This window comes from Echinops telfairi, unplaced genomic scaffold (genome assembly GCF_000313985.2).
Source record: "Echinops telfairi isolate 266 unplaced genomic scaffold, ASM31398v2 ScPeMD7_7469;HRSCAF=8507_1, whole genome shotgun sequence".
Taxonomy (NCBI): Eukaryota; Metazoa; Chordata; class Mammalia; order Afrosoricida; family Tenrecidae; genus Echinops; species Echinops telfairi.
Genome location: NW_022111373.1, coordinates 76,591,218 through 76,608,246, shown reverse-complemented (window position 1 = coordinate 76,608,246; position 17,029 = coordinate 76,591,218). Strand labels below are relative to the sequence as shown.

The 17,029-nt window shown below is 40.7% G+C and overlaps 1 protein-coding gene across 1 annotated transcript in view; it reads right to left on the bottom strand.

Annotated features, from left to right (window-relative positions):
* The window catches only part of ANKRD31 (ankyrin repeat domain 31), a 165,688-nt gene that overhangs the window by 68,090 nt on the left and 80,569 nt on the right, over positions 1 to 17,029 (bottom strand). The window contains exons 7-12 of the mRNA XM_045285221.1: positions 12,463 to 13,031; positions 9,523 to 9,792; positions 8,519 to 8,625; positions 6,712 to 6,867; positions 4,921 to 5,063; positions 1,094 to 1,238 (exon numbers count right to left, since the gene is read on the bottom strand). Coding sequence (XP_045141156.1) covers positions 1,094 to 1,238; positions 4,921 to 5,063; positions 6,712 to 6,867; positions 8,519 to 8,625; positions 9,523 to 9,792; positions 12,463 to 13,031 — 1,390 coding nt within the window. The remainder of the gene's footprint in view (positions 1 to 1,093; positions 1,239 to 4,920; positions 5,064 to 6,711; positions 6,868 to 8,518; positions 8,626 to 9,522; positions 9,793 to 12,462; positions 13,032 to 17,029) is intronic.

Below are 17,029 nucleotides of genomic sequence, written 5' to 3'. Positions count from 1 at the left end.
AAGCATTAACGAACTAGAAAAAAGTTGTATGTTTCATCGGTGCAATACTGCACCCTGACTGGCTTGTCTCCTCCCTGTGACCCTTCTGTAAGGGGATGTCCAGTTCAGGCTGCATTTGTAAGGGCATATTTGAACTAAGACTTGAAGGAGTTGAGTGAGGAAAACACATCTGAGAAACAGAATGAGGGGCCAGTGTGTTGGAATTCAAGTGATGGATGTAGACAATTGTAGAAGAAGAGGTGAATCAGTGGAGTGACCCACAGATAAAAGGATTTGTAGGTCCTTGTAAAGCTATTGGATCCCTGGTGGCACACTTGTTAAGCATTCGACTGTCAAAAGAAAGGTCAGTGGCTCAAACCCCCCAGTCCCCCTGTGTGAGAGAGAAAGAGAGAGAGAGAGGAGGCAGTCTGCTTGCACAATGATTTATAGCCATGGAGACTCTATGAGGGCAGCTCTACTGTGTCCTACAGGGTCACTATGAGTCAGTGTCAACTTGATGGCAATGGGTTTTCAGATAACCACTGTAAGGTTTTAAGTATTGTGTGTGTTTTTTAAATCTAACAGATGCATTAGAACAGTATGAAGAACTGTGCCCTCTATTTAAATCATATTACATGATCTTTTTATTTTTCAATAGTCAACAGCATATCAAGTTCTCTTGTAGTTTAACTTAGCAGTTCATTTGGATGGGAGGCTCACATACTGTTTAAGAAAAAAAAAACTTAGGTTATGGAAATAAACAATGCTGGCCATATTCACTGAAAGGGATAACCAACTTATAATTTACACGATATCATATTATTCAATCAAAAGATTACAGGAGTGGAGGGGAACCTAAAATGTGTAAGATTCTTAAGGACATTCAAAGTACAACCTGGGGAAAAGTACATTTAGCATCACCTTTCTGTTCTTTTAGATTCCTTACAAACAAGTCAGCATACTTTAATAAAGGTATGGAAAGAGGGTACCACTGTATAAATACATATGAGGAACATGTGAGGAAACATGAGGAAAATAATTTAATTTCTGTAACCCTAAATTTAGTTTCTGTACTTTTTTATTAAACACACAAAACAGAATAGTTTCATCTTACCTGACAGAAGGCGTTTTTGTTGCTTAGAAACGTGTCTCTCAAGGAGGCGCCTCATACTTGAATCCTTGGCCACATCCAAAGCTGACTTTCCAAAGTCACTTCTGAATAATGGATCTGCGCCCTTCAGGAGAAGTAACTCTGCCACCTAGAGGAAGCGTGCTTGTGAGGGAGCTCAGACAAAAGGTTTACTGTTGGAAGTGTGACCCTGCATGCAGCTTTAGGTAACAACAAATATCTCTTTCACTAACACAGAATTTGAGTTTACTTATGATATCTCTGTACTGTATTTTTTATGAATCTGTTGCTTCTGATGCTAAAAGTATAAATCCCTTCTCTTGAAAAACAGAGAGAAGGAGGAGAAAGGGAGAGAAGGGAAAAAGAAGAAAGGAAGGGGGAATGCTGAAAGACAGGAGAAGGAAGGTAAGTTGAAGAAGAGGAGGAAACTGGAAGGAAGAAAGGAGGGGGAAAGCTGAGACAGGAATATCCGTGGTTTGCCTGTGAATGAAAGGGAGTGGTCAGATACCAAGAATTAGGATTGGGATCTGTAGTCCTAAATGGAACTTGAACAGGTGCAGGATAGCTAGTTGCTGTTGCTGCGCTGGACCTCAGACTCTCATAGAGAAACTGGTCAATCCTTAATCTGCTGCCACTTACTTCTCAAGTAAACACTTCTATGAAGCACTCCCTAACTCCATCCAAGTTGCCCTAGAGAAAAATGACTTTTGCTTTGCAAGTGATGGCAGAGTGGACTATGCACTGCTAACCACAAGGTCTGTGGTTTGAACCCACCAGCAGTTCCGTGGGAGAAAGATGACACTTTCTACTCCAGTAAAGGGTTACAGTCTCAGAAATCCACAGGGGCAGTTCCACTCTATCGAATAGGGTTACTATGAGTCAGAATTGACTCAAAGGCAGAGCGTTTTTTGTGGTTTTGCACATACATATTTTATCTCTGTGCCTAATATACCCTATATTATACCTGTTTTGCCTACTGTTTTCTTCAGGGTGAGGCCTATGTTTTCTTTTAAAAGTAATTTATTATTTTTCAATAGGAAATTAATTAGTATTATTCAAAATACAGAAGACTCGGACCAAAACTCAAACTCACTACCACCAAGTCAATGCTGACGTATAGCAACCCTCAGTTGGTTTCCAAGACTGTAACTGTTTAGGGAGGTAGAAAGCACAATCTTTCTCCCATGGAGTTGCTGCTGAAGGTTTCGAACTGTCAACCCTGTGGATTACAGCCTAATGGGTAATGACTACATCACCAGGGCTCCTCAGAAGACTCAGAAGAGGTACATAGTTTTAAAAGCCTCCCTCCTCTACCCCTGTCCTCCAGTTAATGCTAACCACCCAGTTACTCTGAAGGAGAAAAATAAGGCTGTCTACTCCTATAAAGATTTAAAGTCTCACAGAAGGGTCATAAGGAAGGAAGGAGCCAGCCGGAGTGCAATATAGCACTGATGAAACACACAAAATTCCTCTAGTTCTTTAATGCCTCCCTCCCCCGCCCCCATATCATGACCCCAGTTCTATCTTACAAATCCAGCTAAACTGGAGCATGTACATTGGTACTGATAAGAGCTCTTGACACACAGAATCCAGGACAGAGAAATACCTCAGGACCAATGACAGTAGCAATATCATAAGGGTAGGGGTAAAATGAGGGGAGAAAGGGGGAACCGATCGCAATGACTGACATACGATCCTCTCCTCCTCTCCCCCACCCCGCACTGCCGCCTAAAGGGACTAACAACGGAAATGTGGGTAAAGGGAGACAGCCGATGGTGTAAAATATAAAAATAAAAATAATTTATAAATTAAAAAAAATTAAAGTCACAGAAACCCAAAGGGGCTGTTCTACTCTGTCTTATGGGTTGCTATGAGTCAGAGTCACTCAATGGCAGTGAGTGAACAACTGAGTATGAAACTGACTGAGGAAGACCAGCCAGATGTTTAGTGAGGTACCAGAAAAAAAGACAGAAATTAATGGCTGAAACCACTGTCATCCTGAAACATTCCAAAATGACTAGGGCATGCCCAAGGCTGGTCCTCTGAGGGGCAGCTAGAGTAGAAACTTCTGAATTACTAGGCCTTGGCTGAATGTAGGTCAAACCATTCATAAACTCCCTAAACAGTGAAAGCCGTGTTCAAGCCACACCCGAACCAACAGCAAAAAGGCAATTACCGTTTTGGTTTAGAACTTGGCGACTGAGTCATCGAGATTATGCTATTTGAACAGTGATACAGAAGAATGAAGAGAAATTAAGAGACCCTCAGAGTGAGGGGGGACATCGTGAAGCAAAGACATAACAAGAATTGTGGAAGGAGAGGAGAAAGAGGAAGAGGCAGAAAATATTTTTTGAAGAAATAATGGATTAACACTTTCTAAATTGATGGAAAATATTAACTTCCCAGCTAAAAAGCTCAATTACTCCAAATAGGATAAGCACAAAGGAATATACACTCAAACATATCCCTGTCAAAATACTGAAAGTCAAAGAAAATGTTGAAATTGTAAGAGAAAAACAGTTTTTCAACAGGATTGTCAATTGGATCAATAGTTGATTTCTCATTAGGAAACAGAAGTCAGAGGCAGTGGGATGCCATAGTCAATTTGCTAAAAGAAAAAACACGGTCGTACACCCAGCACACTAGCTTTCAAAAGGGCAGGCAAACCTGCTTGTGCAGATGGCTTTCCCTACATAGTTGTGTAGAGGTAATGGAGAGAGAATTCTTAGATAAATGATTTAAAAACTGCCAAACTCCCTAAACGCTCCTTAAAAACCAGTACCACACACTCACTGCCATTGAGTCAATTCCAAATTGTAGTAATTTCGACCCACAGCAACCTTACAGGACAGGGTAGAACTACCCCTGTGGATTTTTAAGACCATAACTTGTAATTTACGAGAGTAGAAAGCCTTATCTTTCTCCCACAGAGTGGGTGGTGGCTTCAAACTGCTGACCTTGCAGTTAGCAGCCCAACATGTAACCAATACACCACCAGAGCTCCTCAGTACCATACTAAAAAGAGATATATGTCCTGTCTATACCATGGCTTACAGAAATCTTCCTCACTTCTACTGTTAGGTTTTTGTCTGCCCCCCCACCCCCAAAACTCTAAGCAGCGATTTTTGAGCTGAGTTGATCAGCCCCCTTTCCTATCCTAGGTGTTTTGAACTTAGAGCTAACTTCCCATACCTGAAATAACCAACTAGGTACAGGTTATTGTTTAAAAAGTGCCTCAGTTCTGCAATCCAGAACACAAGTGACTTCTGATATAAACCTATGTGCTGGAATTCATATTATTTAATGCTACTATTTATTAGAGTTATGACTGGCCACCTAGGATGGAATTACAGGAGTTCAACATTTTAACAAGCAATATAACTGTACTGGACCTGTATGGTGTACTGACTGGGTAACCATTAATCCCGAGAGGTTCTCATGTCTTAGGCTAACTCTGAAAGTTTCCCCAAGCCCCATAGCCCTGGAAACCTGCTCTGAGGCCTGGGCGTCATTGTGCAGCACTCTGAATGATGGAAAGGTAACTTCTAAACCTTAGAAAGCACCACAGGAGAAATGGAAGGTTTAGGAATTCTATGGGTAACAAAAAACTCTGTTCTGTACAGTTATTAAAAATGATATGTAAAACAATATCAAATTAGGCACAACAAACCCATTGTGCAGTAAAATGTATTAAAAAATCAAAGTATTTATTAATACAACAAATGAAAACTGAGTTCCTCTTGCTTGGCCCTAGAGATTTTTGACACGTATAAAACATAGTGTTTGATCTGAAAACAAAAGCATCACAGTACCTTAAAATGTCCATTCATCACAGCATCATGTAAGGGAGTGATCTGGTACATTCCTCTGATATTTACATCTGCTCCACCTTTTAATAGTTCACTTGCTACCTGATAAAATCCTCCTGCACTAGCTTCATGGAGTGCTGTCCAACCTGTCTCACAAAAACAAATGCTATGTGTTTATTTTTGGCATATTAATACTTTAGGCCTACCTTTAAATTCCAAGTTGTTTCTTAAAAAAATATTTAGAGACAATCACGTCATGAAAGTATCCTGTGTAATTTGGTGGATTCAATAATTTGACGTATCAAACTCTCAGACTCCAAACTCTATTGTGGAAACACGTAAAATAGTAAAATATCAGAACTTACTCCTCATCTCAGCAAATAAAAAGGCTGTAAGGGTGTCATTATCAGCCCCCTGAAAGTGCTAGTTGAAAGCTGTTTTTCTGAAGAGAAGGAAGTGGAGAAAAACCCTTAGCATTAGAGTGCAGGGAAGGACTATAAGGTAACTTCCTTACAGGAGACCAGTTTGCAGGAGAACACAGAAGTTAATTCAAATGTAGTTCCCTCTTTTTCCACCTTATTCATAAAAATCAACTAACCAGCCACAACTGGGTTCATGAAAAATCAGATAGATTTCTTTTTCTATTGTTAGCCAATGGTGTAAGATACATTTATTAAATTCCAGTTAAAGTGTATGACAGACATTAAGAAAATCAAACATTTTTATGTTAAAAATTTACTTCACTAGTTCTTTTGAGAGCGTTCTCCATAAACCAGGGTTTCTCAAGCTCAGCACTCCTGACCTCCTGGCTAGACTATTCTTGGTTGTTCTGAGTTGGGCAGGATGGTTAGCAGCACTCCTGGTTTCGCCGTGCTTGATGCCAGCAGCAGCCCTTGCCCACTCCGCTGAACCAACCACAAAGGTCTGTAAACATAACCACATGTCCCGTGGGGGCAAAACGTATTCTGCTGAGAACCACTGGCATGAATTGTTAGAGAAGAAGCTATGTAAAATATTACAATATTAACGCTCGCTGAGAAACATTAAAAATGTATATGATAATCCCTAGATAAAACACTAAAAATGGGTACACCAAGATAAAGAAACACTAAAAATTGACAGAAAAGGAAACTAAAATCATATGAGGTACATGGGAGACAATAAGTAAAATGGTAGTACTAAATCCAACCATTTATATTAAATACAAATGACTAGTCACCCTAATAAAATGCCAGAGACTGTAAGAATGTATATTTTAAAAAAGTAAAACTATGCTTTCTATAAGAAATACACTTTGAAATATAAAGGCACACGCTGAAAATAGAAACATATACCACAACATGAGTAAACATTAAGATGGCTAAAATGGTTACATTAAAGCTATATAAAGCAGTTCAGGACAAGGAGTCCTGGTGGTGAAGTTGTTAAGCATTCAATTGCTAAGCAAAATGTCAGCAGTTCAAACCCACCAGCTTCCCTGTGGGAGATCGATGCAGCAGTGTAGGATTCCATACACATTGCTGCCACAGGAACCACTCTTCTGTGGAATGCCACCACGCATGGCCACTCTGGTGGGCCCCATACAGGCACTCTTCGAAGGAGAAATACAGTACTCTAACCCACTCTGCCCAAACTACCTGGCCAACTTCCCGAGGAGATGATGGTAAAGAGCTACCTACGCAAGAAACTACTTGAAAGCTTTCTTTTTTAGGCCATTTTTGCTATGGTTTCAAAGGACTCTGCCAACGCTACAAACCACTCTCCTGATAACTGTGGGTGGTAGCCCCGACTTACCAGCATAAGTTGGCTGATTTACATTTCCACCTTTTTTAATACAATGATGAACAAGGTTAAAATTGTTTAGGAGAGCAGCCTTATACAGTAAGTTCTCTCCAAAAATGTTTTTCCGATTAATACGAGAAAGAGAAATCTTTTTTATCTTCTTTTTTTCTGAAATGAAAGAATAAACAAAGCAAAACAAAATAAAGAAATCCTTATTTGAAAATCAAGAGGTACAAAAGTAACAGGTGAGTCCAGTCAGCACTCTGGACATAAGGTATATTAGATCATGAAAGAGGATCTCCTTCATTGCCCTAACTCTCTGGTATCTATATATGCAAATATTATGTAATATAATCTGTCTCTTTCAAAAACAATTGTAGTAAATTATGAATCATGATAAACCCCATGAAAAGTATATAAGTAAAATAACTAACATTATTTTCCTTAAAACTTCTGGTGAAAAGTATTACTAAGATCTAGAAATTTAATAAAATGGTATAGTATCAAAATGTCTTATAAAATCACAAGGAGAAACCTGTCAGTTTATAAAGAACATACAAAAATTAACTCTCAGCAAGACCACAAAGGGAATGGTGAATTTCCCTCCTGTTATAGGTATTTGTTATGAAATTGAATAAAGTGTCATGACCTCCATCTGTATATTAGTTTTGGTTTCCTAAGCCAGGAAATGCATGATTATACTAAATTTTTCCCAAATCACACCTACTACGTGTCAATTCTCCACTTCACTTCCCAGAACACTGAGACTTCTCATTTAGAAGCTCCATAGCTTGTCAATTTTAAGGAATGTTGCTTGTTTGGCTAATTTGAATTTCAGAACAGCTTTGATAAATAGCTCTTCTAATTGTGATGGAGATAATCTGCCTTATCCTATACTCTCACAAAGCTAATGGAAAACTGCGGAAACTTTCTTAATGGACCACAACTGAACTACTTTTTAGCCTTTTACTTAACTTCCATTCAGTCCCGCTGTAAAAAAAAAAATCACCTGTTGGACTTTCAGTCTACCTTCTCCCACCCCAGGCTACAGAATATTCTGTTCCCATTCAAAGTATCTATAGTCTTTTTTCCCTAAATATGTCTGCACTACTTGTACTTACTATGTAATTTATTAAAATTAAAATTTAAGCATAAAATGCAAAATTTTATCATGAAACCTAAGTGGCAGAAGACATTCGCCTCAAGCTAGGACTAAGTAACTGTCCTGAATTGATCTCCCACTACAAACAACTAGAACACTGTGCAAGCTGGACCAGGGAGAAAAGCCCTGTTTTCAAATACTGGAAAACAAACATTTGGGTCTCTGGACCTTGAGTGAAGGGAAACAGAGGAGGGGAGCCCTATGACCACCCCAGCTTTCCGGCTGCACGTTCCAGACTACGGCACACAGAGGCAGGACCCAAGCAGAGCAACTGGATCTGGGTGACCCGAGGGTTTGGGTCGTAGTGGTGGCTAAAATTCATAGAGGGCAGGGCACCGCAGGCAAGAGAATAAAGAAGCACTAAAAATGTATGTAAAAGGCTCCTGGAGTAATTATCGACATATTAAAAATCCTCAAGTCTTCATGAGGAAGGCAAAATCAACCACGGAGGAAGTATCAATTATAGGATCAAGTCCCAGTTGTGCAATTAGCAAGCTGTGTGACATTGCAAAATATCCATAATCATTCATAAATGGAGAAAGTAATCATCAGTAAATTGAGAAAGTTGAGATAGGGTACCCTTTTGAATCCTTTCTAGTGCAGACTATGTTTCTGTAAACTTTACATCAGTAGAGAAGCAATCAAAATATGCCTCACCAGTTTTCATTGCAAATTTGTTTCTCCAGATCTGGTGTCCACTCTTGAGTCTAAGTGAATGCACACTCTTTGCTTTGCCTTCAGTCCTTACGGCAGCATCCTGCAAGCTTCAACAGCAACTGTTTTTAAAATTCTTACAATTTTCTCTACAAACTTTCATGGAAAATACCAAATATTAGCTAACATTTTAGAACTCAAAGATATACTGAACTGCTTTCCTGAGGAATGGGTGTCTGAAACACAGAGATGGCTCCTGAGGTAAGTGGCAGGTGTGCCGATCATTATGGCACCTTGGGTTTCTCACCTCGAGGACAGTCCTGTATAAGCATGAGTATTTTGAGTCTCCCACCATTGTACCCCCAACACAAGATAACACGCCCTACCCACTCCATGTATCGCTAAGATATGGGTGGGGAATATTTGGTCTGCAGGCCATATAAGGCTCTCCAAATCATCAATACCAGCTAACCACATGCCTCACCAAAGAGGAGCAGTTCTAGCCATCAAAATACGGTTGAATTGATTGAATGTTTGACCAGTGTGACTCATAAATGATGCTATATACACCCAAAAGGCCCTTGGCACGAAAAGCGTTCCCCACCTCTGTCCTAGGGGAAAATGAGGCAAGCTCTTTTCAAAGAGAAAGAGTTTTGATATGTAATGTGGCCCTGATTAAAAACACAGTAGTAAATAAAGCATCTCAAACCCAAAAAGTTCCTGGGTGGCACAAACAGGAGCTGGACTACTAACCCAAAGATAAGGGAGCTCCAACCAAGCAGGAGGTACCTTAGAAGAAAGGTCTGGTTACCTGGTTCAAAAGGCCACATCCTTGAAAGCCCTTAGGAAGTACTGTTCTACCTTGCACACATGGGGTCGTCATGGACAAAACCAACTCCATGGCAACTGGCTTGGTTTTGATACACTAACCACGTGTCTCCAGACACATATGGGTCCATGTGGACATTAGCATTATCTGGGCAAAGAGACTTGTTTCAATGACATACCTGGAAGTCTTAGCCAAAGATTTGTTATTTGTCTGATGCTTATGGCTATGTACATTTGGTAAGATTTTTTCTGGCTTATTGTACACATCATTTTTGTGTTTTCCAGCTTTTTTTACTTTGCGTTTTTTCAGTCTCAAAGATCTCCTTAGTACACATGGAATTTCTGGATCAGAGTTATTTTCCAATGGATTAGAATCCTCCTGATTATTTAGTTGATCACAAGAGGTGACATTTTGTTGTACCAAAGTTTGCAGTCCAAATGAAGCTGGGCTTTCTGTAGTCTGGAATAAGATGCAAATACATTTACAAACAATTACAACACTTGCTAAAAAAAGTAAAACTAGAGGAAATTAAGTATTTTCTGATACTTTTATTGCAGGTAAATGCCTCTTATAAGATGAAAGTATAACGTTTCATAGACATAGGTGAATACAATAAAAAATTAGAATGTACTAAGAATGTAAGCCAAAAATGACTTTCATCAGTATTCTTGTCTAAAATTCAAGGGCAAAACTAAGGTTACTGTGGGTATTTAAATTTCTAGAGAATGCTGGGAGATCCATAAAAACCTGTATAAAATGGCTTACGTGCAAGATCAATGGTCTATTTACGCTGGTATTTTGGTACTGACAGCAGCAGTAAGTGATCATTTTGTAGGACAAGATGGTACATAACCTCTACAGTATTGATTTTAAAAGGTTAACAGTATATTATGACTGGTTCTGACTTTCCCCTTAATAATCTATTATAGACCTAAGTTCCATAGAGGATCTTTATTTTTTATACATATCATCTAATTCTTTCCTGTGCTAATTTACAGGTTCAGATTAAAATGCTTCTCAAGCAGTAAGTTCTATATTTTACTGTTGTTCTCACGGTTAGATGTCATCTACTTTGAAATGAGCATGGTTTTCTTTCCTCCTTTTTTTTAGGGTTTGCCACGTTTGAGCTCAGTCTGGCCATACCAACTGTAATTTCCTATAATTTACTCCTATTTCCTCTTTACAGATCAAAACATTAAAATGCTTAACCTATTTTCATGCCTTATCCCTTTGATAAGGCGCCTTGGTGGCACTGTGGATTAGGCATTGGGTGGTTCAAAGCCCCAGTGGGTCCACAAGAAAAGGCTGGCTATTCCTGTACAGATCTAGTCCTGGAAACCCTACCTAGGGTTGCCGTGAGTCAGAATCAACTCAATGGCAATGGGTTTGCTTTCTGTAGTATGTCCTCATGATCAGTTCACTTCTATTTTTCTGGGTTTATGTTTAGCTCTATTATGTCTGTTATAAATTAGAATCAAGTTGGTGGCAGTGGATTTGGCTTTTATCTGCTTTGGGACCATATGGAGTGTTAATCCAAGTGTGTATGTTACAGGAGTATGAGCTCACCATTATGTCATCTAAGTCTTCACAGGGGTGTACATAGGAGCATTTTGGTAATTACCAAAAGAAAAAAAACTACCCAAGTGACTGCTGTTAATGTATTGGTTAAGTAAACTATAACAAATCCATACAAGCCAACAAGAAAGTCATCCTGCCCCACAGGATTTCTGGCTCTATGAGTAAGACTGACTTCCATGTCAATGCGTTTGTTCAGTTCGTTCATCTTTAAGAGAAGCAGACTGCCATGCCACATAGTTCTCCTGTTGAGTGGCTGGTGGTTTCAAACTGTCACCTTCCAGTTAGCAGCCTAGTGATTACCCAGTGTGCCACCAGAGTCCCTATGAAGTAGAATACTATTCAGCAACTTAAAACATTTGAGCAGTGTTATAGGGTGCAATATATATTGGAATCAATTTGATGTCAGTGGGTCTGATTTGGGGTTTATAGTTGCTTACATGGAAAAATAACTAAGACATACTATTAAATTTTAAGGCAAGTTGCAAAGCATTATGTGTACTATAATCACAATTTGTATAAAATTGTGTACATATTCTATGTACACGAAAACCTGGTGACTGATGCACCAAGCTGTTCTCATGCCTATGTCTGGAGAGTTGAATTGGGAAAGGCTGTTTTGTACATTATTATGTAATACTCTAATACTTGAAAATTTTAATAATGATTATTGTAATGAAGAAAAACAATAGAGGTTATATTTTTTAAGGGGAAAAAGGTCCATCTGAAAAAGGCATGTGGTAGGGCTTCCAGGCATAACAGTGCAGGAATTCTAAACTCAGGGACTGTGCTACTTGGAAGTGTCCTCAAACACAGAAGGAAATTTTTTCCTTAAGCAGCATAATTTCCCTGCCCAGAGAGGCCAACTGCACTAACTGGAAGTTCATCTGGGGTATCCCATCTCTATTCTGCAGTCAGTGATTTTCTGAAAAGGGAAATTTCTAAAAACTCCTTTCATGCCTATGTATAAGCAAGCTGGATCCAACTTGACACCAATGGGTTTGGTTTTGTGGCTACTGATTTGTTTTCTTAGCTCTGTTGGAAAGAAGCTTAACCCCCTTTTAAATTTACTTTTAACTTTTATTGTGGAAACCTATCCATTTGAAGTCCCTGGCAATGTCGTGATTAAAGTATTCAGTTGTAAACCAAAAGGTCAGTGGTTTGAACCCACCAGTCATTCCTGGGAGAAAGATTTAGTAGTCTGGATCCATAAAGATCTGCAACCATGGGAACCCTATGGCGCAGTTCTGTTCTGTCCTATAGTGGTGTTATGAATTGGAATGGACTCGATGGCATTGAGTTTGCCTTGCGGGTCTAGACCTTTTAGAAACTCTACCCCAGGAAGCACACAAAAGATCCCTGAATGGTTCGAAGTCAGGAAGAATCTGCTGAGTTTGGGGGCACTGATTGAAGAGCTGAAAAAGGTTAAGATGTGAGCTACAAAAGACTCAGACTTGCACTTACTTGCTGCATTGATAGATGCTTGTCCTGTAGCTCAGCTGCCTTGGAATCTTGTTCAAATGGTAGAGTGGGACAAAAAGACTCAAAATCCCCCTCTGCGATTTGTGTGCAATCTTCATCAGTCTGAGACATACTGGATGCCACTGCTAGACATTCATTTCCATCACTGAGACTACTGCCTCCCTCTTTTCTGTGACAGACGGGTCCCACCGTGGCTTCTGACAATATATTAAGGGCTGCCAACAACTCAGCTGGCAATGCGCCATCCTCTTGGTTTTCTAGGTCATCTCTGTGGTATTCCCACCAGGCATTCAAGGTAGTCTGTGTGGAACTCAGGGAGTCACTCAATGGGTTCATCAAGTCTATGGGTTCAAAAGTATTCATTATTGGACATTCTCTTTCCTCCTTGTTGCTTTCTGGTAAATTTTCTAAGGAAGATACAAACGTTTCACAAGAGCTTTCTTCATCTTTGGTAGTTTCAGAAGTTATAGAAAACGTGACTTTCTTTCCAGGCTCAGAAAATGTATTTTGTGCTGTACTCCCCTTTGTTTCCATTAGTGGCATCTCTTTCACAGCAAACAGACCGGGCATTTTACCAGTGGTACCTGAGAGAAGGCTAATTACAGGAGAGTTGCTATCTTCATTTACAGCCTGTGTATTCCAAATAGAAAGTCTATTATTATATATACACAACAAAAAGTTTACAGTTTTGTGATTTATTTTATGGTTAAGTTCTCCCCCAAAGTTTTCTCAACTTCCTGCTCCTCCCATAAGCAAAAACAATACTCTATCACTTTCCTATAGCAACAACCAATCACTAACAACTCTGAGCATGTAAGTAAATATTTAATAAACGACTAAGGGTAACATTTGCTAGAATACAGATGGCAAATTATTTATTTGGCTAAATTTAAATTGCTCATGTTAAGAGACAGGGATGGCATGGATAGTTAATTAACAAATGATATCAAAACCTCACTATCATTAATGGTTAAACATTTCCCCCTTTCTAGACATTTCTTCTGAGTTTTATAAAAATGGACAGAATTAAAATGTGGATCATTTCCTATTCTTTTTAACCCCTACCTTTTTATGAATATGTAAATGGGAAGTAAAGAGGGCAAAAGACAGAAGTGAAAGAGAAAAGGGAAGCGAGAGGAAGGCACAGTTCTATATAAATTCTGTTAAGTCCTATCATATAAATCCGGTGGTAGTTTGTTTTAAACAAAAACAAACCAGAAAAGTTATACTGTTAGATGACAATTATGTTTTTAAAGCCAAGACTGTTCTGTCTCATAATGTTTCCAGGGTTCAAAATATTATTGGGATTCCTTTGTTGAAGTTGTTTCAAAATCTGTATCAGAACACCTGTGTTGTCATTTGTAAGCCCGGTAGATTCTGCTTTAGGCTGAGTAGTGAAATGAAAACCACTTATTCTCTGCCCCTCCTTCTCCAACGCTACCTCACTATCTTCACTCTATAATGCTCACAGTTTAGAATTAGGTATTTATTAGTAATACAAACTATAATGTGCTTAGAAAAATAAAGGTTGGGAGACTTCCGGGAAGATGGTGCCCATGTAGAATCACCTGTTCTGCGCTCCCATTCTTAAGACCAGAAAATCAAGAAGTAAGGAAGCCAACCCTGGGAATACAGGTGCTAGAAGTAGAATCCTAGTAGCCTAGGATGCGTGGTTCAGACCTCCCTTCTGATATTCACCCATGGAATGACTTTAACTTCACCCCACCTGCCCTAGGGTTCTCCCCATCCCCACCAGGACCCCAGAAGGCTGGAGTCCACCAACCCACCTTCATTCTAGATCCTCAACCCACCAGTACAGTGTACTATCCCTAGACAAGACTGTTGTCCAAGAGTGGGTCACAATTCCACACCCCAAGGAGAGCCTCCAAAAGCCAGCCCCAAGAGCTAATCCCAGCGGTTCCCTCCCTGCAAGTCAATTAACAAGCTTTACCCCTCCCCTGCCAGGACCAACGGGCTGGCTTCGGCCCTTCTCTTCACTCTAGTTCCACATGTAGCCTGCCAGCATAGCATAATAAAAGTTAAGTTGACACAAATTTACTAAAATCAGAGAGCAGCGACATCTGCCTATTAGAAGCCCCTGGGTCATTTCCCTCAGCATTGGGCCATCACAGATCCCCAGTTCTGTGGAGAGAAGTTGCCTGGGGTGAAGGAGAAGCAGAAAGACAGGAACGTAGTTCTAGGGTATCAGGTTGAGGCTGGATAAAACCAGAAATAGATTAGACCTTCCATCCAGACCAGAAGAACCCCACAGACCCAGGTTCCCCAACAGTGAGGATAACACAGTCTATGTGGGGGTGAGTCGACAGGGCAGCTGAGAGCAGGTATAGTGGAGAATGCAAACCCAGTGAGCCCTAGACCCACTCCACCAATCTTCTCCCCTTTCCCTGTTGGGCAGTGCAGCGCAGCCCCTGTACCAGGACACCTTAAAACCCTTTAAATTTTTTTTTAAAAACCCAACAACACGGCTTTCCTTTGTTTGCATCTTTAACACCTCTGGATTCTTTAACTTCTTAAGCACACTCCTGGTTCATTAGAAAAGTTTTAACATAACAAAGCAGAGAAAAACCACCAGATTTTACAAGGAACACCTTCGGTTAGGTAGCTAGTTCAGGGACAGGGGGTTGTGGATTCCATGCCTGCAAAAGCCCCCATAAAGTAGGTTGGGAAGAACTCAGATGACCATTAGACACCTACGAGGGACACCGTAACTGAACATACTCAAATTCAAGCCCCCAAGACGTGGGAAGTACACCTGGGCGGTCCAAACTAGGCCCAGGCCATCATATCATCCAGGTGGGCTTAACACAGACAATGGGGCCAACCAATACCTTCAACCAAACCTCCCCCAGCCTAGGGGTGGACCAAAATAAAGGCAGGAAGCACACTCCGGGACTTTCTCTTACGCTCTCTTTCCTTGTGCTCTCTTGTGTCCCACACTCTCTCTGGCCCCAGTCCTCTTGCCTTTCTCCCTCAACCCCTCAGTCCCGGGGATCCCTTCCCCAGTTCCACACTTGTGGGTGTGCTGTTTCAAGAGGTTTCTTGTGACTAGCTGTGAGCCCCAGCACAGCTTCCACACCACCCGGCATGCTTCCCTGAAAGAGTGTGTACGCTTTCGAGACTATAAAACCTGAAACTTCTCCGATCATTCATAAAAACCCACTAGGATTACAAAACGGGCTGCAGCATGAATTCTTTCATCATGCGAAGCCAAGAACCGAGGTATTACTCACTTGAGAAACTTTACATTTCTGCTACAAGCAAGATTTAGGACTTCCTGGAGGATGTTGCTGATATAGGGACACCCCTCTGTAGTTCCCTGGGAATAATCACTGAATCTGTGGGGGAGGATACCGATTTGGGGGATCCAAACTGAGGACCCTGGAGAACTTTTGGCAGTTTCCCTGAAAACGGCACAGCTATACTCACCACGACACATGCCCCTGAGTTTCCTTGCACCTGAGACCTGTGCACCATGATACCTATTGTTTCCCAGAACCATCAACATACTGCACAGGGACCACAGCACCATGTTTCCCTGTGATACCTCCCTAAACACACACACACACACACACACACACACACACACACACAAAGTGTTGCAGTCCCCTATGTTTCCCACCCTGACAACCAGTGCACCTCAAACCCTTAAGTTGTTCCCTACCCCTTGCCAATGCCCATGCACATCATTCAAGATCCAGCCCGCACCTCAACACTGGAGGAGACCCAAGATAGTCTGCCCATCTAGGGTAAGACAAAGATATCCACACGGATTTCTGGAGGCCCTGGTTGCTGGAGACCCCTGCATCCAGCAGATCTGAATCGCAGTAGGGACAATCTCATTGCTGAGCCCCTGCATAGTCCTCTAATTGCATGGGTGCAACTTGGCCCTCCTGATAGATAACACAGCTTTCAAATTCAGCCCCAGTGAGACAGAGACCCTGCTCGAACCTGCACCATAGCTGGCTCCAGGTAGTTGTTAGACTTAACTTCTGAGAAAGAGGACAAAGGATTCCTTTCATCACACGAGGAATGGGAACTCAGAACTTCAGGGTTACTTGGCAACCTTCCCCACCCCTGACAAGAGGGTCAGCAAACATGAGTCTCACTGACATTAGCCAGATCACCTTCTAATCAGAACCGCCTCCTTCCCCGATCACTAACTATAATAGCCTATATCCACCCTGGGGCCACACATAAGGAGCAAAGAATTCTGTGTTACGCAGCAATCTACTATAAAGGTGTCTTCTGTTATAATCACAAATAATAGAAGGACAACACTCTCCCTTTCAAAATTTCCAGGCCAAAAAGGAACTCTGGTAGATTTAATATAACCCGCAGCGACCCAACCCCCACAACTTTAGAACCTGCTTGCTACACCTCAATAATAGCCATTCCCGCTACCTTACCAATTAAAAATGTATCTCCCATAACCCTTTTCATCAACTCATTAAAAATTAGCACACTTAACAGGAAGACTTCCTAAGATTAATACTATCCTGTTTCCCCGAAAATAAGACAGTGTATTATGTTAATTTTTGCTCCCAAAGATGCACTAGGTCTTATTTTCAGGGGATGTCTTATTTTTCCATGAACAAGAATACGGTACA